Source organism: Chiloscyllium plagiosum, unplaced genomic scaffold (genome assembly GCF_037043375.1).
Source record: "Chiloscyllium plagiosum isolate Xiang-an unplaced genomic scaffold, Cpla_swu_hap1 HiC_scaffold_6, whole genome shotgun sequence".
Taxonomy (NCBI): Eukaryota; Metazoa; Chordata; class Chondrichthyes; order Orectolobiformes; family Hemiscylliidae; genus Chiloscyllium; species Chiloscyllium plagiosum.
In genome coordinates this window covers 85,512,602-85,537,767 of record NW_028270144.1, presented here as the reverse complement: position 1 = coordinate 85,537,767, position 25,166 = coordinate 85,512,602, and the positions used below count along the sequence as shown (strand labels likewise).

At 40.5% G+C, this 25,166-nt stretch overlaps 1 protein-coding gene across 1 annotated transcript in view; it reads left to right on the top strand.

Annotated features, from left to right (window-relative positions):
* micu2 (mitochondrial calcium uptake 2) overlaps positions 1 to 23,375 on the top strand; it is a 458,574-nt gene extending 435,199 nt beyond the window's left edge. Inside the window, exons 10-13 of the mRNA XM_043691937.2 lie at positions 12,842 to 13,010; positions 15,381 to 15,489; positions 19,726 to 19,883; positions 22,203 to 23,375. Of these exons, the coding sequence (XP_043547872.2) occupies positions 12,842 to 13,010; positions 15,381 to 15,489; positions 19,726 to 19,883; positions 22,203 to 22,307 (541 nt within the window). The 3' untranslated portion in view covers positions 22,308 to 23,375. The remainder of the gene's footprint in view (positions 1 to 12,841; positions 13,011 to 15,380; positions 15,490 to 19,725; positions 19,884 to 22,202) is intronic.
* The last annotated feature ends 1,791 nt before the right edge of the window (positions 23,376 to 25,166 follow it).

Sequence of the window (25,166 nt, the reverse complement as noted above, 5' to 3'; positions counted from 1 at the left end):
TTGTAAGGTAAGTGTGTCGATAGGGTGTAGGCTGCAATATGGGAAGGGTATCAGATATATTTTGAATGTTATATGAACGTTCGGTGGGCAGAGGAAGGTATGTGGTCTGGCAGGAAGTGGTGGTGGTTTTTGGGGTGTGGTGGGGATTGTGTCCAGCAAGGGTGGTGTCGGGATTTGAATCCAGGGAGAGTGGAAGGGATTGTTGGTTTCCAGAGGATGGAAAAGATTTTTTTTGGACCAGGTGTGGAGTAAAGGGAGGAAATGAAAATCAAGTCCGAGAATGATGTGTAGGTGTTAGGACTGGCAGCAGGTGTGACGAATCAGGGACAAGGTGAGGGGAGTGGATGTCAGGGTCTGGGTCTGAGTCTGGGTGTGTAAGAGAGCTGTGGGAATTGTAGTTTGGGAGCAGTGGAAAGCTTTTTGGGGGGTGGTTAATATTTACCCAGTAGTTGAATGAGGTTTTAATTGTCCAATTTTTCCAAAATAACAATTGATTTAACTGCAACAGAACTTTCCAATTTTTTAGCAAGGCACTAATAAGATACATTGGTAATGCTGTGAGCAATTTTGGTCCCCTTCTCTAAGGAAAGATATACTGGAATTGGAAAAAGTCCAGAGAAAGGTCACCAGATTGATCCCAGTCATGGCAAGAGGATTAGTTGAATAGGTTGAGCATGTACTCATTGGACTTTAAAATAATGAGAGGAGATCTTATTGAAACATATATGATTCTTAGGGGACTTGACAAGGTAGATACAGAGAGTTATTTTCCCTTGTGAAAGAGTCTAGGATCAGAGAATGTAATCTCAGAGTTAAGACGGAGATGAGGAGGAGTTTCTTCTCGAAGAGGGTAGTGATTCTGTGAAATTTTTATCAGAGTGCTGCCGAGGCTGGGTCATTAAAAATATTCAGGGGTGAGATAGACAGATATTGAATCTGTAAGGGAATCAAGGGTTTTGGGATAAAGCAGGAAAGTGGAGTTGAGGATTATTACGTCGGCCATGATAGCATTGAAAGTTGGAGCAGAGCTCGTGGGCCAAATGGCCTATTTTCTGCTCTCATGTCTTATGGAAACGTTTAAGGGAATTGCTGATTTGAAACATCAATTTCCTGGACTATTCCATTGAAGTCTGCTACATCAGGGATTCCACAAGATCGTGTTGAGCAACTTCCATCTATACTGCAGAAATGATTATGTGGCCATCAGAAAATCAGGGTTGACACTTTGAAATTCTTATCACGCTATTCTTATTCTTTGCAATTTATTTATTCCATTTATCATCAGATTTTAATGTTATTAGGCAAAAAGCTACCTTCCTCTTTCTTCCTCAATGTGTTCATCTCCTTAAAAAGTGACTTACCCTTTAAATCATGTAACTATAATATTTGTATCAACTTAGTTCTGTGTTTTCATCTTTTATTTAGTTCTTGTCTTTCAATTTCTTTACTCTCATCCAAAGTCCCCATTGCCAAGGCCTAAATGCGTTGTCATGTATCTTTCAATAAAACAGCCACTGAAGTTCTAAGAGGAAATTTGAATTATATATGAGTAAAATATCTCAGTGGTAATTTATTAGGATCCATTAGATCCAAATTGTGCACTTGACTGCAATATTAGCAATTATTCACATTTATTTATTTTCTTATCAAACTGAGGATATTTTGAGCAATGGAACTTTGGGGGTCATGCTAAAGATTTGCTTTTTGGATCGAAGGATAGGAGTGGTATTCATCATTAGTCAACTACGTAATTCCTTAAAACAACCAACACTGGACTTCATAGTCTTAACAAATTTATTGCTGGATTGGGGTGCAGATGCATTGTTCCTTGAACATGGAGTCGTAGGTAGATAGGGTGCTGAAGGTGGTGTTTGGCGCGCTTGCCTTCATTGGTCAAAACATTGAGTATAGGAGTTGGGACATCATGTTGTGATTGTCCAGGATATTGGTGAGGCCACTTTTTGATCAATATTTTTTGATCAATATTTATTCTTGCATATGGCATCTTGTAGCTTTACAATTCTTAAATCTGGAAATCAAGTCACAGCACTGTGTGTTGTTAGGTGGCTTACCATGGATCCAAAGACTGACATGGTACAGAAACAGATCCATCAGTCCAACTCATCTACACCAACCAGACATCCCAATCTGACCTTGTCCCATTTGCCAGCATCTGGCCCATATCCATCTAAACCTTTCCTACTCATATACCCATCCAGATGGCTTTTAAATGTTGTAATAGCACCAGCCTCCACCACTTCCTCTGGCAGCTCATTCCATACACTCGCCACCTATGCACGAAAAAGTTATGCCTCAGCTCATTTTTTTAAATCTTTCCCCATCACGTTTTGGAATCCCCCACCTTAGGAAAAATACATTGGCTATTCAACCTATTCATGCCCCTCATGATTTTATAAACATCCATAAGGTCACCCTCCACCTATAATGTTCCTTGGAAATAGCCGCAGCCTTTTCAGCCTCTCCCTATAACTCAGACCATTCAGTCCCAGCAAAATCCTTGTAAATCTTTTCTACACCCTCAAGTTTCACAACATCTTTCCTACAGAAAGGTAACCGGAATCGAATGCAGTATTCGAAAAGTTGGACAGTCACAACATGACACAGACACACACACACACACTCACTCTCCTCTGAGCTTGTCAGACATGTTGCACCTTTTTGCAGTCAGATTGGCTGGCTTGCCTTTCTTTTGAGTGGATTGGCATTTCATTGAGAACTTACAAGGTGACAGTATCTATGTCTTGACTTGCTTTTTAGTGCATTCAGAAAGCCAGGCAGCTTGTCAAAGTTGCCAGCACCAAACAGTCAAAGGGTTAGTCATCTTGTTGGACAGTAATGTGCTACTTCAGTGTCAACAATGTGTGCCAGCAGCTAACATGGCAAGTCACAGAATGTGCTTCAAAGAATGGCCATCTCAAAAAGTCAGAAATGGCCAGTGAGGTGAAGGGAGGCTACGATCAGTCAAGGGGTGCTACAACACTCAGTCAAGGTCTCATCATCAGGTCTCAGTCCAGGGAGTTGGTTCAGTCAACTAGGTGATTAGTGCTACCAGTATCCAGATATCTATGTCTTTACAGTCCAGGGACTGGGCCCTATCCAGCCTTGTAGGTTAAGTCCAGCAGTCTAAGGATCACAGATAAGTCAGTCAGGAATCTGTGGAAACACAAATCTAGGAGTTGTCCTCAAAAGTCAGTCCATGAAATGGTCTACAGTCAATCCTTGGAGTTTGGGCAGTAAACATTAAGGGTGCTTTTCAGAGGAAGTGACTTCAAATCTGGTGATGGGTTGCATTAGATACCTTTAGTGAATATGTAAACATAGTAAGCCAAGGGCTTAAATAAACAAGGATTAAATAAAATGGTTAACACCCATTTTATTATGGGTGTCAATAGCTTCCCATATTACCATGGTTTGATGGTAACATGGGAAGCTTGAAAGCTGATGATGTTGACTGGGACAGCAAAACAAAACAGACATGAGGAGGGAGTCCTCTTGATTGTCAGATGGAGCCTAGAACTAATTCACAGGAGCATGAAGTGGTTAGAATGTCACCGTCAACGATAAGTGCACAGTAAGAAAGAAATACGGCTGCCAATGCATTCACAGTGAGTGGAGTAGCTTTTTTTTTGTTCTGCAGAAACAGGGTATATACATTTGCACTGAGGCTACTTTTAAATAGTAGTTGAGCATTCGTCATCACCCATCCTTGAATGAGTGTGTACTCTCTTGTTAAATCACATAAATACTCCAGAGAAGTGTAAGTTCATGAGTGATCACACTCTGGGCTATAAGTGCAGAGCATAATTCTAGACAAGATCCTGTTACAAGGTGCTTGCATTAACTTTGGTCTTTTTGATCTTCTCAGTGAAGTGAGATCGAGGTCCCTCGCCCCCCACTTTTCATCTTACCGTTGATGCTGAGCAACAGTGACAGGAGTGATGAAATGTTAGCCTGCATGCATTTTGGCAGCCAGTGTTCTATAGTACTGGCTTTCAGATGCTGCTGCGAACCTCTCCATGGAGACAGCCAAATGTACTCATGCTGGAACCAGCTGATAATAGTGGCCTACTCGAACCTTTGATCCAGTTTACCAAAGGTCTCTGACAAACCTGCCTTTGATTGTCCATGCATTGTATGGTCATTAACAGCCAACACCATAGAGTCATTTTTTACAGGGGCTGAGCTGATGTCTGTCAGTCCTCTGAATGCCGCACACTGAAGTGTTTCTTCCCCAAACACCTGTGGAGTTCTGCCAGCTTTTTTGGGGGGGCCTGTGTCAGTGGTATGCCCCTGAATTTTATCTAGATTAAAAACCCACAAGGTGAAAATCTGAGCTGGTGGAGGGTGCAGGAGAAAGTGTTGCTGGTGCATCTTCTGAGGAATCTACGGCTTCTTCCTCAGAGGTGGAGGAGGTGCTGAGGGGCAGACCTCTTCAGGGTGACAGTTGTGTGGGTGCCACTGCTGCCTGGATAAGAGAACAGGGGCCATTGATTATGCCATAGGGATAGTAGCTTAAGCATCTTAAGAATAAGCTAACAGTAGTGGTAATGAGAGAATTGCCCAGCACAGAACAATGAAGCTTACTGGCTCGCTTTGACATGGAGGTTTTGGTATTCCCCTGAGCGGTCTCAATCTTCTGTAGCCATCTCAAGGACCTTTTCCTCATGGGGTTGAATAGCCAAATGTCAGCTGTACCATGACTCATCTCTACTCCATTATGTAACACTTTCTCCTGCAGTTAGACAAAAGGAGGGATTGAGTGAAATTAAAAGGGGATGGAAAAGCTGTTTGTGATGATGCAGGAGCAGCAGAGGTGGTGAGGTGTCCCAAGTGGTTAAGTAGGAAATGCTGAGAGTAGGAAACATTAGTAGTTTAGGTCGATGAGATGAGTAAAAGCCACTAAATGGAGATGTCTCATGCAATAGTGAGACCATTAGCATTAGTGTTCTTACTATGCAGTGGCAGAGTTAGAGTTAATATGAGGAAGCAGAGAGAAGATTGTGGCAAATCCAACCTAGTTTACTGTATCCTGTGCTCCCGATATGGTCTCCTCTATATCTACATCGGTGGGACCAAATGTAAGCTCAGGGCACGTTTCACCAAGCATCTAGCTGGGCCTGCAGGGGCCGACCTGACCTCCCAGTCACCACCCATTTTAATTCCCTTTCCCACACTCTTTCTGACATGTCCATCCTCCGTCTCCTCCATTGCCACAGCAAATCGGATCGCAAATTGGAGGAACGACACCTCATCTTCTGTCTAGGCAGCCTACAGCCCGGAGGACGCAACATTGAGTTCTCCAATTTCAAATAACTTCCCTTTCCATCCCCTGACTCCCTTCCCAGCCTCTGCCCATTCATTCCATTCCTCTAACCAACCCTTCCTTCCAGCCATCAACCAGATTCGTTCCTCCCACCGACCAACCAGGGCATACCCTCTACCTGTGTTCACCTATCCCTACCTCATCACCCCGTCCCTCTCCCCACCCTCCCCCCACTCCCATTTATCTGCAGCTCCCCATACGTCCACCCCCAGACCTGAAGGAGGGTTGCACCTGAAACGTTGATTTCTCCACCTCCTGATGCTGCCTGGCTTGCTGTGTTCTTCCAGGCCCCTGCTTGTATACCTTGGATTCCAGCGTCTGCAGTTCTTTTTTGTCCCCAACACCCTTGTAGAGTACAGAAGATCATTAACCTTCTTCCAACACCTCTGAGCAATCTTTTAACACCTGAAATGGCACTGACATAGGCTGTTATCTACGTTGAGGTTGATTGGAACTGGTGCTGCAGCCTCATTTGCCAGTCCACATGAAAGAGGATGGATCTTATTATCCACTACCCTCTCCAACACCTCCAAGTGTCTCTCACTGAAAAAAAGTGCCAACTCCTCTTCCTGGGACATGTCCTTCCCTGAAATGATCCAGCAGCAGAGTATGAAGAGCAGTTCCTGGCTTACAGCAGTGAACAATTCTGTCTGCTGCAACATGAGATTGCATGAGAAAAATGCTATAATTTGTAATTAATGAGATGGGAAGACTGCGTGAGAAAAGTTGTCAGCCACGATGTGAAACTCACTGAAAATAACAATTAATCAAAAAATGAAAAAAATCAGTCATTATCACTGCCTCCAGATCTCAGGGAAATAAGAGTTATCAATTTGTCACTTTAGGCAGAATTTTAACTAATAAGGAGAGGCAGGCTCAGGTATAGGTACAGGATTAAATCCCCACAAGTGGTATCATGATTCCACCCATTTTCCGGGTTACATCTGGGTGTTTTGCAGGAGGACATAGAACCCCTGTGGAATGTGCAAGAAAATCTGGTTTTTATAACAGGAAGGCAGGTTTCCTGAGCCCTCTGCATCTATCAAGGTCAACAAGGCGAGTTCACACAACAGAACTGTCCTGTGAAAATGCATGCTAAGAAATTGGTGGAATTGTAAAGCTGCAGCTATGAGCAAGTGAATGGCTTGTAGAGTCATAGAGCTGTACATTATGGAAACAAACCCTTCGGTCCAACTCAACAGTGCCAACCAGATATCCTAAATTAATCTTGTCCCATTTGCCAGCATTTAACCCATATCCCTCCATACCCTTCGTATTCACATACCCATCCAAATACCTTATAAATGTTGCAATTGTACCAGCCTCCACCACTTCCTCTAGCAGCTCATTCCACACATGTACCACCCTCTCCTTGAAAAGTTGCCCTTTAGGTCCCTTTTAAATCTTTCCCCTTTCAAAGACCTTGTATTCACAAAACTACTTCTGGAAATGTGCTTTCACTGTCAGATAGATAATTTCTTAACTTCTTCAAAGTCAATTCACCTCTCTTTCATGTCATTTAATCTGCAAACAGCCTCAATGCAGCATGGGAGCATCTTTAGCAATTCTTCTTGCATGTCTGATTAGCATGTCAAGTTAAACTACATGCAATTGGACTTTAGTATGAAGTATTGTATATTGCTATGGATAAAGAACTGGCTGGCAGACAGGAAGCAAAGAGTAGGAATAAGGAATCATTTTCTGAGTGACAGCCAGTGACTAGTGGAGTACAGCAGGGAGCAGTGTTTGGACTCTAGATATTCAGAATACATATTAATGATTTAGATGAGGGAACTAAATGTAACATCTCCAAGTTTGCAGATGATACAAAACTGGGTGGGAGGTTAAACTATGAAGAGATGCAGGCATCCTTGTACACCAGTTGCTGAGACGATGGAGGGGGGGAGAGAGATGGGGTGGGGAGAGACTCAGGATGATGTAAATTATGGGGGAGAGTGGATAGGGAGAGGAGTTGGGGATATAAAAGATGAAAGAGTTGAGTTCGGCAAGAGAGAGGTGACAGGTGAGAGGAGGTGGTGGGCAGAGGGAGGGTGAGGGGAGATGTGGATACGGAAGGATGGAGGAGATGTAGATAAGGAGGGTGAGGGGAGGTGTGGATTAAGAGGGTGAGGGGATGTGTGGATAAGGAGGGTGAGGGGAGATGTGGATAAGGAGGGTGAGGGGAGACCTACTGGACACAGCTAAGTGAGGAAGTTCAGATGGCTACTATAACAGGGAACATTAGAGGAATGTACAAAGGCATCAAGAAGGCAATAGAACCAACTCAGAGCAAGACACCGCCTCTCAAATCCTCAACTGGGGAAGTAATCACAGACAGTGTCCAGCAAATGGAGAAGTGGGTTGAACATTACTCTGATCTCTACTCCAGAGAGTGTACTATGTCCACTTCAGCACTTGATACCATCATGTGCTGCTGATCATGGACGAGCTAGATACAGAGCCAGTAAAAGAGCTCAGCAAGGTCACTGACAGCCTCGCCTCAGGTAAAGCCCTGGGTTGTGATGGGATTCCTCCTGATTTAATCAAGTGCTGCAACACTAGCTTACTGCTCCCACTGTATGAAGTCCTCTGCCAGTGCTGGCAAGAAGGAGTCCATGTACTATAGCCCATGAGGGATGACAAGATCATTGCCCTCTACAAGAACAAGGGTGAGAGAAGCGACTGCAACAGCTACAGAGGCATCTCTCTCCTCAACACTGTCAGCAAAGCATTTGCTCAGGTCATTTTGACTCACCTGCAGAAACTGGCCGAACATATGTACCCAGAGTCACAGTGCGGCTTCTGAGCTAAAAGGTCAACAGTAGACATGATCTTCTCCCTTTGCCAACTGCAGAAGTATAGAGAACAGAAAATGCCCCCGTATGTCATCATATAGAGTCATAGAGATATACAGCAAGGAAACAGACCCTTTAGTCCAACCCGTCCATGCTGACCATACCTCTTATGCTCGCATCCAAATCATTTATATAAATGACAAAAAGTAGAGGACCCAGCACCGATCCTTGTGGCACTCCACTGGTCACAGGCCTCCAGTCTGAGAAAACAACCCTCCACCACTGCCCTCTGTCTTCTACCTTTGAGACAGTTCTGTATCCACATGGCTAGTTCTCCCTGTATTCTGTGAGATCTAATCTTGCTAACCAGCCTTCCATGGGGAACCTTGTCAAATGCCTTACTGAAATCCATATAGATCGCATCTACTGCTCTGTCCTCATCAATCACCTTTGTTACTTCTTCAAAAAACTCAATCAAGTTTGTGAGACATGATTTCCCAAACACAAAGCCATGTTGACTATCCCTAATCAGTCCTTGCCTTTCCAAATACATGTACATCCTGTCCCTCGGGGTTCCCTCCAACAACTTGTCCACCACCAACGTCAGGCTCACTGGTCTATAGTTCCCTGGCTTGTCCTTACCACCCTTCTTAAACAATGGCACCACGTTAGCCAACCTCCAGTCTTCAGGCACCTCACCTGTGACTATTGATGATACAAATATCTCATCAAGAGGCTCAGCAATCACTTATCTGGCTTCCCACAGTGTTCTAGGGTACACCTGATCAGGTCCTGGGAATTTATCCAACTTTGTGTTTCAAGACATCCAGCACTTTCTGCTCTGTAAAATGGACATTTTTCAAGGTGTCACCATCTATTTCCTTACATTCTCTATCTTCCATATATTTTCCACAGTAAATACTGAGGCAAAATACTCGTTTAGTATCTCCCCCATTTTCTGCAGCTCCACTCAAAGGCTGCCTTGCTGATCTTTGAGGGGCCCTATTCTTTCCCTAGTTACCCTTTCATCCTTAATGTATTTGTAAAAACGCTTTGGATTCTCCTTAATTCTATTAGCCAAAGTTATCTCATGTCCCCTTTTTGCCCTCCTGATTTTCCTCTTAAGTATGGTTCTACTTCCTTTGTACTCTTCTAAGGAGTCATCTGTCTATCCTGTCTATACCTGACATATGCTTCCTTCTTTTTCTTAACCAAACCCTCAACTTTTTTAGTCATCCAGCATTCCCTATACCTACCAGTCTTTCCTTTCACCTTAACAGGAATATACTGTCTCTGGATTCTCGTTATCTAATTTCTTCAACCTCACCTAGGCATTCGACCTGGTCAGCAGAAACGGCCTGTTCAAGGTTCTGCTGAAGTTCAGCAGCCAACTGAAACTGCTGAGCATGATAGAACCTTTTCACAATAACATGAAGAGAACAGTGCAGTTCAGCGGCAGCTCTTCTAAGCCCTTCGACATCCACAGCAGCATCAAACAAGGCTGCATCCTCGCTCCCAAACTCTTCGGGATTTTTTTTTACTGTGGTCCTGAAACATGCCTTTGGCGCCGCAACGGAAGGGATTTATCTACACACTCGATCAGAAGGCAGACTGTTCAACCTGGCCCACCTCCAAGCCAAGACAATAGTATGTGCGGCACTCATCAAGGACGTGCTATTTGCCGATGATGCTGCAGTTGCAACACACACCCAGCAGGAACTCTAGTTATTTAGACCACCTCCCTCACGCTTGCAAGGATTTCGGGCTGACTATCAGTCTGAAGAAGACGAGCATCCTGGGAAAAGACACAGAGGCACCACCAGTCATCACCATCGACGACTACGCACTCAACGTCATCCATCAGTTTATGTACTTTGACTCTACCATCACTGACAACCTCTCCTTGGACACAGAGATCGACAAGAGGATCGAGAAAGCAGCCTCAACTCTTGCTCACCTCATGACTCGAGTGTGGACAAATCCCAAGCTGACAGTGAAGATAAAAATGTCAATCTACAAAGCCTGCATCATTAGCACACTGCTGTACAGCAGTGAAACGTGGACTACATATGCCAGACAGGAGAGAAGACTGAATGCCTTCCACTTGAGGAGTATCCACCATATCCTGGACATATCCGAGCAAGACAGTGTGTCCAGTGCAGCGGTCCTATCTCACGCTGGCCTTCCCAGCATGTACACTCTGCACAGGCAGTGGAGACTGCGCTGGCTCGGCCATGTTCACTGCATGGAGGATGGCCGCCTCCCAAAGGATGTCCTCAATGGAGAGCTCACATCCGGGAAGAGACCCACTGGGCATCCCCAGCTGCACTACAAGGACATTTGCATGAGGGACATGAAAGTGCGCTTGATATTGTTAGAGTCCTGGGAAAGGCTTGCAGCTGATCGTACTAGATGGAGAAGCACCCTGAACCAACACCTCAAAATAGGGAAAAGAAGCCGATGAGCACTGCAGCGGACAAGTGGGCACGAAGGAACGAGTGCAACAGTTCCAGCAGATCAACAACCATATACAGATGTGACCTCTGCGACTTGGACTGTCACTCCAGCATTGGTCTCTTCAGTCACAAGCAATGTTGCTTCAGAGAAGCGGAAAGCTAGAACAACAAGGATGCAACCCATGGTCAGCCCTGTTCGAAAGGGGTCTCACTCACACTCAAAAAGCCAGAATTAGAAAAATAAAGAGATCTTGGAGGGTTGTGAGGCTGAAGAGAGATAGGGTAAAGCAAGGCCATGAAATGATTTGAAGACAAGAAATAAAAGTTTAAAACTCAAAGTATTGTTTAATGAGAAACTAGTATTTGTCGGCATGTATGGGTGACAGTTAAATGGGATTTGGTCCAAGTAAGGACATTGACCTACAAAATTTTAAATTACCTCAAGTTTACAGAGGATGGAATGTGAGAAATTCTAAAATATCATACAAATTGCTAAATGAAAACAATATCCAAGATGTGTTACGTAGTGTAAATAAAAATGAGGCAAAAGGCATTGTAAGACATAAGATAACAGAAACCAGAGAAGACTATTTAAGCGATTTACGAACCTTGTCATTTAGATTTGTATACAGAAGATGCTTCCACCAAGCTCTTCCCAAATCCTTCTAATCCCTCTGGGCACCATTGATAGCAAGGCTTTTAAGCAACATGCTCTTAAACTCTGCAATTTATTTCCTGAACTATCCACTTTACTACTTATGTTTACTTCTTCAAAAGCTTCCCTAAAATATATCTTCGATCATGCCTTTGTTCATTTCCTCTGTTACCTTTTTGCTGTTCGGTAATCAGCGGTCTTACAAAATTGACCTTTTTCATATAACAGGCAATATGTAATAGCCTTCATAAAGGGATATTCAACTCAAATACACTTCATACCAATTTGCATTTATTGTGCTAGGTGGCAGACTATTCTGTCAGTTTCAGAAGTCACAGAACACCAGGTTGTAGTCCAACAGTGATTTTTTTTATTTGAAATCGCAAGGTTTTGAAGCGCTGCTGTTTTTGAAGCGCTCCAAAAGCTTATGATTTCAAATAAAGCTGTTGGACTATAACATCCCACTCCAACATCAGCACTAACACAACATATTCTGTCAGTTGTTAGAGGTGTTTTGTTAACTAATGATGAATAGAACAGAATCAGCTTATGCTGAGATTAAGAGCAAAATACAATCTCTGAGCATTCTATGACAACATTACATGATGGTACATTCAGCTCTGAGTTCATTGAAACAGTTCTAATAATGCATTGTGTATTTTAGTATCCATTCCTTCCTAATTTAATTTTTATTATCTATTTACATGCTTGATCTTTTATTGTCCATCATTGAATGTTTTCCGGACTTTTGTAATTAAACATAGCTCAGTTTATAGCATTCCTTAATCAGGATATTTAAATGAAGAATTTCCTTTTACAAAATGAATTTCAAATTTCACCTTTTACAACTGTGTTTGTTTTGACATAGATGACACACGTTTTGTGAAAATCTTGCAAATACTTCAGAAGTCCAGTTCATGAAGAGCTAAAAACATAAATACAGGAATTTCTGTGGCATTGAATCCACACTCCAGGCATTTCTAAACATCCATCTAAACATGTCAAAACAGACTTATTTTCACTATGTTTCATTTTACTATCTGAAACAGCGCCAGCTTTCCCTGCAGTCGGAGAGATCACCTCGGTATGAAATTTTCACATAACAGAACCCTTTCAGCTGCTTCAGTTGACATCTGCAACAGCAGGTAGTCAGCGCTGAACACATGTAACAAGCATCTTACATTATTGTTGCAAAGGACAACCATGAGCCCACATGGACCACCTAACTACATTTATGTCAGACTCTTTAAGAGTTGGAGCAGTAATTGTCACATGACCTAAATCAGGTGGGTTTACCTGTAGCAAGTTAATTGCAGTAATTGAAGTCATCTTCTTGAGAATGGACAATTTAGGAATGGGTAATAAATGCTAGCCCAGCCTGCAGTGCCACATCCCATGACTAAATAGAAAAAAACCTGCATCCCGTGATTGAATTTTTTTTAAATGCCTTGGTTTTCAGATTTCAGCTGTTAAATGCATGCTGAAGTCAAAATTTAAAGAACTTTTGATGAGGTAACAATTGTCTTCAAAGACTCTTGGGCTGGATTTTGACATTTTAAAAACTTTGATCTCTGGTGTGTTCGTTTTTTAGATTTATGGAAGATCTGCAAACAGAAGTGCAAGAGATTGAATTTACAGAGTTCTCTCGAGGCATGAAAACCATGAGAAGAGAAGAGTTTGCAGCTTGGCTGCTCCATTTCACTGAAGAGCAAAACCGTAATATTTACTGGAAGAACGTGAGGAAATTACCTCCAGGGGAGGTTAGCATTTACCTAAAATTAAGTTTCCTTTTACAATATGAATTTCAAATTTCAACATTTACAACTGTCTTCGTTTTGACATAGATGACATATTTTGTCTCAATGGCAGTATTTACATATACCGTTCCTTTCAATTTGAATTAATATCTCAAGCAAATATGTAATCAATGCCAAAAAATATATAAATAGCCTTCTTTGTAATAGGAGCTTGTAACATTAGTTACAATTACCTTTAGGGAAGGAAATCCACCATCCTTACCTAGTAAGTGTCTGGAGTCGTATGTAGGCTAGACCACGTAAGGATGGCGGATTTCCTTCCCTAAAGGACATTAACAAGCCAGATGGATTTTTACAATAACTGGTTATGGCTACCATTAGGGGACCATTTTATTCCTGATTTCAAATTGAATTCAAGTTTCACCATCTGCCACAGTGAGATTCGAACTTATGTTCCTCTAACATTAACCTGGTTTTATAGCCTGGTCTATAGTTTCCTGCTTTCTGCCTCCTCTTGTCTTGAATTCCAATCCTATTTTTACAGCTCCTTATTGTTCCATGGTACTTATGAAAAGACTGCTGCTAGAAGAGTTTCATGCTGGTAGACAATAAGGCCTGAAGAATTGAGAAGATACTCACATTGGCATAAATATTTACTTTGTAATTCTTACGGTTAAAGCAAAGTCTAGCAAAAGATTTTGATTTTGCCTCTTGCCATTTTCCCTGACAGCCACACAGCACAGACACATTGGTCCAACTTGGCTATGCCAACCAAGTTTCCCAAACTGAACTAGTCCCACTTGCCTGCATTTGCCTTTCCTATTTATGTACCTATCCAAATGTCTTTTAATGTTGCAACTGTACTTGCACTTATCATTTCCTCTCGCAGTTCATTCCACACACAAGCCACTCTCTCTGTGAAAACGTTGCCTCTTAGGTCCCTTTTAAATCTTCCTCTTCTCCCCTTAACAATATGCCCCCTGGTCTTGAGCTCACCATTTTAGGGACAAGACCTTTGCTATTCACCTTATTTATGCACCTCATGATTTTATAAACCTCTATAAGATTACCCCTCAACCTCATGCGCTCTGGTGAAAAATGTCCCAGCCTATCCTTATAACTCAAATGCTCCATCCTTGGCAACATACTGGTAAATCTTTTCTGAACCCTCTCCAATTTAATAATATCTTTCCTTTCGCAGGGCAACCAGAACTGTACACAGTACTCCAAAAGTGGCCTCACCATCATCCTGTACAACCTCAACATTCCTGATTGTATTTCTTTCCAAAATGCATAAACTGGACCACTATTGATTTCTTTCCCCCCACTTGATCAGTTTCTCCTCACTTATATTCATAAGTCTGCTGATACTTTTGGTCGGTTCCATAATTTCCGGTTTTCTGGCCCTGGCCACCACCTCTCCTCCATAGATGTGCAATCCCTGTACACACCCATCACTCATCAGGAGGTTTGAAGGGTCTCTGCTTCTTCCTTGAAGAGAACTCTACACAATCTCCATCCACCACCATCCTCTTCCTGGCTAAGCTCAGTTTCACTTTGAATAACTTCTCCTTTAACTCATCTCACTTTCTCTAAGTCAAAGGTGTGGCTATGGGTAACTGCATAGCCCCCAGCTACGCTTGTTTCTTTGTGGGGTATGTGGAATATTCCTTATTCCAATCCTACAAAAGGCCTTCACCCACAATAGACAAGTTAAACATCAAGCTTCCTACTCTCATCTGGAATTTTAAAAATTAATTAGTTTTACTTCCAATTTTCATTCTGTCTCACCCTCAGCTGGTCCTCTCTGATTCTTTTCTCTCTCTCTCTCTCTCTCTCTCTCTCTCTCTGTCTCTCTCTGTCTCTCTCTGTCTCTCTCTCTCTCTCTCCCCCTCCCCCTCTATCCTTGACTTCTGTGTTTCCATTTCTGATATTATTGGGTTGTTAATGAGATGTGGATCCAAATCTGCGATAGCTGAACAGGCATTGTGTATTTGTTAACCCAGCAGGAGATCCCAGTCTTCCCATCACTCGACATTTACACGCTTGCACATCCAGCATGGGCCACTTAGGGAGCATTAGGAGTAATGGCAGATTTTTATTTCCCTGCCTAGCGTAGTGGTATTAAAGCCAATTTTGGCACCAAAGTCTCCCACTTCTCTATGACTGAACATAAGTAACTCAACCTAGACCAGAACGCAGCCACGGTGGATTTCCAGTCTCATAATCTAAGAATGTCAATCTGTCTCTCTTATACTATTTTTCAATCTCTCCTGTCCTCTTTCTTTATTACTATGTTCTGCTATCTTTGCTCCTATACTTTTCACTTGGAACTTATTCTTAAATATTAACTAGTGTTTCTTTATATTCCAGAGCATTTCCTTTCAAGAATTCAGGGCATTTTGCCATTTTATGAATCATCTTGAAGATTTTGCTTTCACTATGAATATGTTCACTGCAGCTAACCGTCCTGTTGGAATAGGTATGTACAGTGCAACATTATATATTATTCTGAAAACAGAAAGGTATTTCGACTTTGAAGGTATTTTTTAATCAAACAGCATAAAAATGATAGAATGTATTGGAGTTGGATTATTCATGTCACATAAGATCTAAATCTATGCTTTCATCATGTATGCTGATTTTACCTGCTGCAGAAATAAAAGGATAAAGGCAAATGAATGTATAACTGGAAAGTTGATGGAAGAGGGAGAGCTTTGAAACTTCAAAGAATTGTGAAATATGAGGAGAACAGTGTGAAACTCAAGAGGATATTGACAAGTTGGTGAAATAAGCAGAAAGGTTGCAGATGAGGTTCAAGAGAAATGTGAGGTGATGCACTTTGATCAGAAAAACACTAAAAGACACCACAAAATTGGGTTTAATTCTACCATAATGGCCAAGAAAGTATAGGTTTGTGGATACTTTGGAGGACATCGCTGCAGGCTTTCCTTGGGGTAATTTCTGAGACCCAATTCTAAAGGGTTCAGGAGCAGGGTGTACATGTGCACAGATCATTGAAGGGGATGGGTCAGTTGGGGAAAGCAGTAAATAAGGCAAACAGTTTTCTCTGCTTTATTCTTAGGGGTATGGAGTGCAAGAACAAGGAGGTGATGTTGAACACGTACATGACATTTGTTAGATCTCCACCGGAGTATTGTATACAGTTTTGGGAGCCAAGTTATAGAAAAAATGCAAATGTATTGGAAAGAGAGCAGAAGTGATTTACTAGAATAGTACCAGGTGGGAGAAACTTTAGCAAAGAAGATAGATTGAAGAAGTTTGGCCTGTTCTCCTGGAGAGAAACCTGGGAAGAGGTTTGATAGAGGGTTTTCAAAATTATGAGTAGGCTGGATAGAGTAGGTAGGGAGATGCTGTTTCCATTTCTGTTTCTTTCATTAAAGAAACAAGAATGAGAGGGCATAGATTTAAAGTGATATGAAAATGGAACAAGGATGATATGAAAAAAAAACTTTCTCACACAGTGAATTGTTAGGGTGTGGAATACATTGCCTGGAACTATGGTGAAGGTCAGTTAATTAAGGCATTCAAAAGGGCATTGGCTGTGTTTTGGTGTGCAGGGTTAAGGGGAAAAGGCAGGAGATTGGTAATAGATAATTAAGCTAGTGTTGGCACAATGGGCTACATTGTAATAGTTTTGTGGTTCTTTGAATCTATTTACATTCTTCATCCTACTGTCTTGAATGTCCTCCAGTATATTTCCTCATGAGTCCTTCTACCTGTGTAGCCCTGGACAAAACTGGTCAGCAGACAATTCTACCATAGTAGCCAAGAAAGTAAAGGTTTGTGGATACTGTGGAGGACATCACTGCAAGAGACCCTCAGGGTAATTTCCAAGATTCTGGATTAGAGGTGCTGGAAAAGCACAGCAGTTCAGGCAGCATCCGAGGATCAGTAAAATCGACGTTTCGGGCAAAAGCCCTTCATCAGGAATTCCTGATGAAGGGCTTTTGCCCGAAACGTCGATTTTACTGCTCCTCGGATGCTGCCTGAATTGCTGTGCTTTTCCAGCACCACTAATCCAGAATCTCATTTCCAGCATCTGCAGTCATTGCTTTTACCTAATTTCCAAGACCCAACCACTTCAGCTGCTTTATCAATGACCTTCCTTCCCTCATAAGGTCAGAAGTGGGGATGTTCACTGATGTTTGCACAATGGTCACGATTCCGTAGATAACGAAGTATCTATGTCAGAATGCACCAAGGCCTGTATCCAAAATCTCTCCTTGGGCTGAAAAGAGGCAGGTAACATTCACACTACAGTGAGGCTGGACAATGGTCACCCTAACAAGAAAGAATCTATCCATTGCCCTTGGTCATTCAAGACATTATTGTTGCTGAATCTCCCACTATCAACAACCTGGGTGAATGATTGACCAGAGACTGAACTAGCCATATAAATGCTGTGCCCACAAGGGCAGGGCAGAGGCTAGGAATCCTTCAGTGAAGAACTCACCTCCTGACTCCCTAGAATGTGTTCACCGTCTACATGGTGGCATAGTGGTTAGCACTGCTGCCTCACAGCGCCAGAGACCCAGGTTCAATTCCCGCCTCAGACGACTCTCTGTGTGGAGTTTGCACATTCTCCCCGTGTCTGCGTGGGTTCCCTCCGGGTGCTCCGGTTTCCTCCCACAGTCCAAAAATGTGCAGGTTAGGTGAATTGGCCAAGTTAAATTGCCTGTAATGTTAGGTGAAGGGGTAAACGTAGGGGAATGGGTCTGGGTGGGTTGCGCTTCGGCGGGTCGGTGTGGACTTGTTGGGCTGAAGGGCCTGTTTTCACACTAAGTAATCTAATCTAATCTAAGGCACATGGCAGAGTGTGATGGAATACTCCCCACTTGCCCGGATGAGTGCAGCTCCACCAACACATAAGAAGCTTGACACCATCCAGGACAAAGCAAAACGTGTGATAGGCATCACATCTTCATATATTGACTCCTTTTACTAGCGACACTCAGCAGCAGTAGTGTGTACCATCTAAAAGATGCCCTATAGTAATTCACCAATGATCCTTAGTCAGCACTTTCCAAATCCATGACCAATCCCATCTAGGATGACAAGGACAGAAGATGAGGACACCACCATATGCAAGATCCCCTCCAAGCTACTCACCATGCTGACCTGGAAATATATTGCTCTTTATTCAGTGTTGCTATAACCCTGTTTATGCAAATCTGATTTTGAAACATCCATTACAGCCAAATCCAGGCTTGCTTGACATTGTGGATTTATTTCCAAATGCAGAAATTAAAACCAGGAGTGTGATACATAAACCAGGAAAGGTCTTTGTTTAAATTTTATAACGTGAGTAGTAACATCCTGTATTTTTCATAACATGTCTGCATGTGGTACCTTCCAACATTAGTGGGCGCCAGAGTTCTGGGTATTGATAAATGTATGGAAGTTCACTTACTGCTTTTGAAGAGCAATTCAGCCATTTACAATTCTTCTGTTGATTGGTGAGCTGTGGCCTCCAACTTCACTCTCATGACAGACATATTGCCGTAATGACCTGTGGTGCTTTGGAATGGCGTGATGGACTACCTTCCTGACTACCTTCCTTGTAACTTCCTCTGAATGCACCACATCTACTTCCAGAGTCACAAAACAGGAATGTCGGTTACGTTTCCTTACTGAGAATTCAGAGCTATACCTTATGTTCACCTCACTTATTTTTTCCTGTCACCTCTTATTCTTGTTGGTAAAAATGCCTTTATGATGTCTCTATTCCGGCAAGCCTGATCGTCTGCACTTCTTAAAATGAATTACTGAAGGCAATTTTTCTTTCCCAGCACTGACGTACCAGCCACTTACATCCTAGCTTTCCTTTAAACGTATGCAAAAAAATGTTTGCAAGCAGCACACTTCCCTTCAAGTGAACATAATTTCAGTTTCTTACCAGTCAGGTTATAGCTGCCTTGGTCTTGGAGAATGTGCCATTATATTCATTAGGATCACAAATTGAGCTTTCAGGCATAATCCTTATGCCTTTGACACCCAGACTTTACAGATGTGAGCTTGTTAAGTTTCCTGTGCATGTGATTAATTTTCTGTGCATAAATCAGCATGGCATACAATGGACCAAGTCTTGCCTGTAGAACAGCCTTCTTTGTGAAGCATTGGCACATTTTCTGAGCAAGCCTCATGTCTCCAGCTGATTTTGCAACCTGGATTTATGCAATGCAGCTCGGGTGGATGCAAAGTCTCTCTGATGATTTCTTTGCCACTTCTATTTATTTTTGAATTTTTTAAAAGGTAAAAGGAATTCCCAGGACAACTCGTATTGTACCAGATAAGAAAAGCAAAACTGACATACTCAATCCCATTGCAGATAACTAAAACATGAATAGAAATACCAGATAGTAAGATACCAACACTCCTAGACCTTCAACAATGACATTGCATTTCTGGAGGTATAGTATAGTTCCAAACTTAAATTTGAATGGGCTCCAACTTTAACTGGATGAGCAAAGCTGAAAAGTTTACATCACGCCAAATTTATTAAGTACATTAAACTTTGTCCTTTATATCTATTTAACATGTTTCAACTAGATAAGAAATGCTACATAAATCCATGATAGCTTTTGCAACAATATATTACTTCTTCAAGGAGAAGTTTTTTTTATATCTTGATGTTTTCAATGATATCGGAATAACTTTGTCTCAATATTATGTGTGCTTTCCATGTTAAATTTAGGACAATTCAAGAGAGCTGTGAAAGTTGCAACAGGGCAAGAATTATCAGATAATGTTCTTGATACTGTCTTCAGGATTTTTGATGTGGATGGAGATGGGTGTCTGAGCAAACAAGAGTTCCTTGGAGTGATTATGACAAGACTGCATCGTGGCTTGAAGGTGATATTCAAGTTCCAAATACAATTGCTGCATTTTCCAAACCAGTGAATATAATTATAGGTTGACCTTGGGTTAACATCTGATCTGAACGATAGCAGCAGTACAGCACTTCTCCAGCCTTCCTAATATATCTTCGCTTAAACACATTTATGTTTTTAACTTTAACCTTGTGGAGATAAGTTCCACATTTTAACTATTCCCTAGTCAGTGAAGTTTCTCCTGAATTAGTTGTTGGATTTATTAGTGATTTATCTTATATCTCCTGATTGCATTTGTCTTCCTCTTCATAACCTCTCCCCACCCCTGCCAAGTTTTCATCTCCCTAATACATGGGATCGTGTTACATTTTCTCCATGTTTACCCTACTACACTGTTAAAATCTTTAAGACCACTATTAGTTCAACGTTCAGTCATTTCTTTCCTAGAGAAAAGAACTCCAGATCAGTACAATGTCTCAATTCTGGATAAGTACAGAATAGAGACAAAATTGATTGAAGAGTCAAAACCAATAGGGTGCTTTCAGTTATGTTGGAGTAGGATGCTCCAGAGTGCAATTTAGGAGTACTAATGTTTCTAATTCATCCCAATGGATTGTTTTGAAAAATTCAATGCAAATTAGTTCAGTTTGTATTTGATACTGTGTCAAGAGAAGCAGGTGGCATCTCAGAATTTGCAGGATGCTTTGAACAAACTGAATATAAACAGAACAAAAGCATATAAAATGTAATATAGATGAGTGTACAACACAGAGCCTACAGAATGTAAACTGCAAAACCAAAACAAGAGGAAATCTTGATTAAACTTATAGTGCACCTTTGTTTACATCCAGTTTTGTCACCAAGACATAAAGGAGATATTCACATAACAGAAACAGTGCAGAGAAATGGCACAAGACTGATCCTGATTCTCAGATCAAAATATTTGGGCCCTTCAGCAATCTTACAGCAGAGTGTGAAATAGTCAGGCAAGAAATGGGAAGGCTAAATTATGAAGATTACTAATTGTTGGGAATCAATGAAAGGGACACAAGTTTAAATTAATAAAAAGTAAATTTAATATTATCACAAAAATCTTCTCACAATAAGTGATATGTACAAGAGGCTGGATTTAATGCTCACCTCCCCTTGGTTTAAAGGTGTGAGACTCATTAAATCTGGGAGGTGCATGCACACTGATCACCCTCCTACCTATGCGTTGTCTGCATTTTCCCAGCAATGGAGCTGGCTTTGGCCAGCCAACTATTAATGGGACAATTTGAGGATATCAAGTGGGGGATGCCCACTTAAGGGCCTCACCCACTACTGTAGAACTTTAACTGGCAGCAGCACACCAAACATTCAACCCAGCATTTCTTTCCTGGACCCATTGGAGGGCTACCCCCACACCAGTTTGCCATCTCCTCATGGCCTCCCAAACACCAGCCTTTTCACCTCCAGGTGGGGAGAAGCAGGCAGGTTCCATTTCTCACATGACCAAATCCTAGATACAGCAATACACAACTCTGTCCCAATGAGCTGGAGCTTCTGACATTTATCGGGCTGGAGCTTCTGACATCTGACTAGCTGGCAGCTGTCTGAGGGAGTTTCCTTGACCCAGAAGGGCAAGAGTTCTGAATCCAGCATATTAATGGCAGTTAAATGCCTTTAGGAAGCCAGTGTTCTCTTCAATGCGTAACTCACTCAAGTTATTAGCCAGGGAGAGCATCCTCTACCATTCAAGGAATGGACTTTCAAATAAAATAGTAGAAATGAAAGCTTTGAAAGCTGTTAAATAAATTAGACAGTGAATTTGGGTGGACTGAATGGTATTCCTGGGAGTGATCCCATAACTTGGATTAAGAGTGACTATTTGTGATACAATGTTTACCCTTGTTAGTCCTCTTTCACAACATTTAAATTTCTGACTGAATAACCTACACAACAACAACAATGTACTTCAGTTAGGGAAAAAGACCTGGTGGATTCAGAAAAACATTAATAAATGAGGTTGAACATGTATTCTTTTGTTATTAAATGTTAAAAAAAAACATGGATGATACCAAATTTGGGAACACAGTAGCAGTTTCACAATGGACAATAGAAGATGGAAAATTTTAGATTTACAGAATATTGGATATATGTGAAAAGGTGGAAGACAAATAATATTTGATAGTTTTATACTTATTGGATAATACCTACATTCCTGGGTTTATAAAAATCTTGAATACTAACCTAAAAGTGTCCAAAATAATTTAAACTGGAACAAAATGACCCTAATAGGTTATGACAAGAAAAATCTGTTTGTTTACAGTAACTGAGACTTATACTTTGGTTTCAACAGGTGCCAATAAAACATGGTTTCAAGGGCTATTTTAAATGTGTGAAGAAGGAGACTATTGTTGGAGTTCATGAAGCCTGGAAGCAGACTGGAAGAAGCCCCTGTTAAACCTACTGACCATAAAGTCTTTTTACATAAAATAATCCAGGGCTATACATGAGAGCCAGTTTGTTGAGGAAATTTGTGATGGGTGATTTAAAACAAGCTTCAACATATTTAGGATTACTAGAAAGCATCCAGAGTTTAATAAAATGTAATAAGTGTGATGTTGCTTACATATACAAACAGTGTACTTACATAAAAATAAAACATTGTCTCATGAAAATGTATTTTCACATTTGTTTACAAGCCTGCACAATACTGTAATAATGAAAAACACTGTCAATTTTGTCACTTAAATGTGACATAATTCTATTAAAGATGTCTGTGGTATTTTTGACTTTTTGTTCCTCCAGATAAGGACTTTTATTCAGCATTTATTTTCTTGAAGGCAATGAACTTTAAATAAAATTAAAGTGGTTAAATCACTGACCTTCTTTGTATATTTCAGGCAGTTTATTTCTCTCAGATGCTCTTAAAAATACAAAGGAAGAAATCTGTTTGCTTAACTCGACCTTGAATGCACTACATAGATCTCAGGGGCAAGAAGAGAAGGAGCTTCTACCTGGGTAGCATTCTTCATTGATATAATTGAAGAAGATCACAAAGGAATGTCTAAAGTATTGCTTGCCCCAATAAATCAACAGGATCTATGCAACACCAGAAGTGATGTTATACAAACAGTTTTAGCCCTAAAAACATTTAATCTCTGCTGCTTCAGTGCAAGACATGAAATATTCAGGGACTTGATTGAATGTCTTTATGTTCTTGTATACAAGTTTGTTTTAAGAATCTAAGACAAAATATGACTTTAAAAACATAAGAATTGTTTTTAAATTACATTTAAGATGTAAAATTCTATCCTACATTGTAACGCTGGAGGTAATTTATCCTAATGTCTCAAAACAATTATTCTTCAACAACTGTGATTTCTTTTTAGAAATTAGATAAAACTGCCCTTTGGTTTAATTATTTTACTTGAATATGTAAGAACTACAATGATTTCATCAGAATCTACTACATCTGGAATCTTTATTAAATCTGCTGCTTTTGCACTAATAAAGTTGGCTTGTGAAATCTGTGTTTAAATTTATGAGTCATAACACATGTGACCAGTGCAAGTATTTTCTTAGCACACCAAGGGAGCAACAATCATTCCTTTAATCCAATTGTTGTTAAAGTATTTGGTGTAATCCTTGAGGTATGCAACTAAATGATAGATAATTGCCAGGCTTAAATCACTAAACCATTGAAGCACTGATGCACATCAGTAAATGAGAATATTCAGCTTGTTTGAAACTGTATTTACTTCACAGTAGATTATCCTGATCCTATAAAGACAACATAACTTATGCCTGTTTTTAAAAATACTAGCCTGCATCCATTGTAAACATACCCTTGGCTATCTGTATCAGGAATTCTACTGATATTCAGAGTACATTTTCTTTTTGATTTTTCTATCCGTGGCAGCATTGCAAAATGTTTGAATCTGAGAAGCAATTACTTCAGTCTAAACTATTTTCATAATCCAATAGAGAATTTAGTCAATGTTTGAGTGAATTGAAACCTACAATGGTAAATTCTGTACTACATTCGTTGTAAAGAGTAAAGAAGGTGATTCAAAACTAAAGAGCTAAAGAAGAACCTGGTACAACAATGCTTCAGCTTGACATTCAAATCAATAAATCTCAAAATAGTTCAGTTGGTCAACTGCTTCTAATTGGAATTGTTAACATTGTAGATCTTCCTGTGGGACAATTTGTGAGAAAAAATATTGAGGTGAAATCCTTTAATAAATAATGTAACTGATGGGCATTTTATTAAAAGCAAGGCTCCATGAATTGTATCAGTGACTGATGGTACCATTTTATATATATAGGTGTCCAATTTCCAGACATCTGACTGAAGAATGCGATTCCATACAGAAGTGTAATTTTAAAGATCCAACATATGAACATTTCCAATCAACGCAAACAGCTATTTTATGTTGTCTTGCATTGTGTTCCAATTTGCAAGCAAATTGACTTGTGAACAGACTCAAGAACAGAACCTATTGCAGCCTCGGACTGCCTGATACTTATACATTTTTATATGTGTGCACATTAAATTTATAATAATTTAATACAATTTAATCTAGTTCGAAAGAATAAGAGTTTTAATTAGATTTTATTGGTTATCATGAAATAATGTGTACAAATTCAATATTTGATTCTGTTTTATTGCTAGAATTTCATTGATTTCTTGAAATAAAATGTTCTGTGTTGATGCTTATAAAAAAAATTTCAGAATGAATGCTTTCTGAAAAGCAACAACGTCCTGTTTGGCAAGTGTTCCAATTTTAATTTTGCATTTTTAACATTTTGTTCTCAAAATTGTGCAAAGTCATGATATTTTCCTTATGTGTTGCTTCTTAAAGACAATGAACGATACAATGTATTGATAGTTGAAGATAACAAATCTATAAGAGGGAAAAGAATTACCAACAGCACATCTTAGGATATGTGCCAAAATTCCATGCAAGTTCACACTGTAACCATATTCGCAATATGTATTTTAGAAATACATTTCACCATAAACAATCCTGTATTTTCCTTTAATATCACTTTTTTCCTGAAGGTTATTATTTTAATGTTGACTTTCTTAAATTATTTTGTCAGTTTTTAGAATGCAAATTTAGATGAGTAATTTGGTGCAATAAAATGAATTTGAAAGACTTTCTAAAATATGTACCTCGGATTAGTGCAAACTTTACTACCACTGTGCAAAGTTGGACGGCTAGCCCTGAGCTAGAGAGAAGGTAGGGAGAGGTAATTTTCCTGAATAATTAGTAAATTTGGAATGTCAGCAACAATAGATATGAGAAGAAAT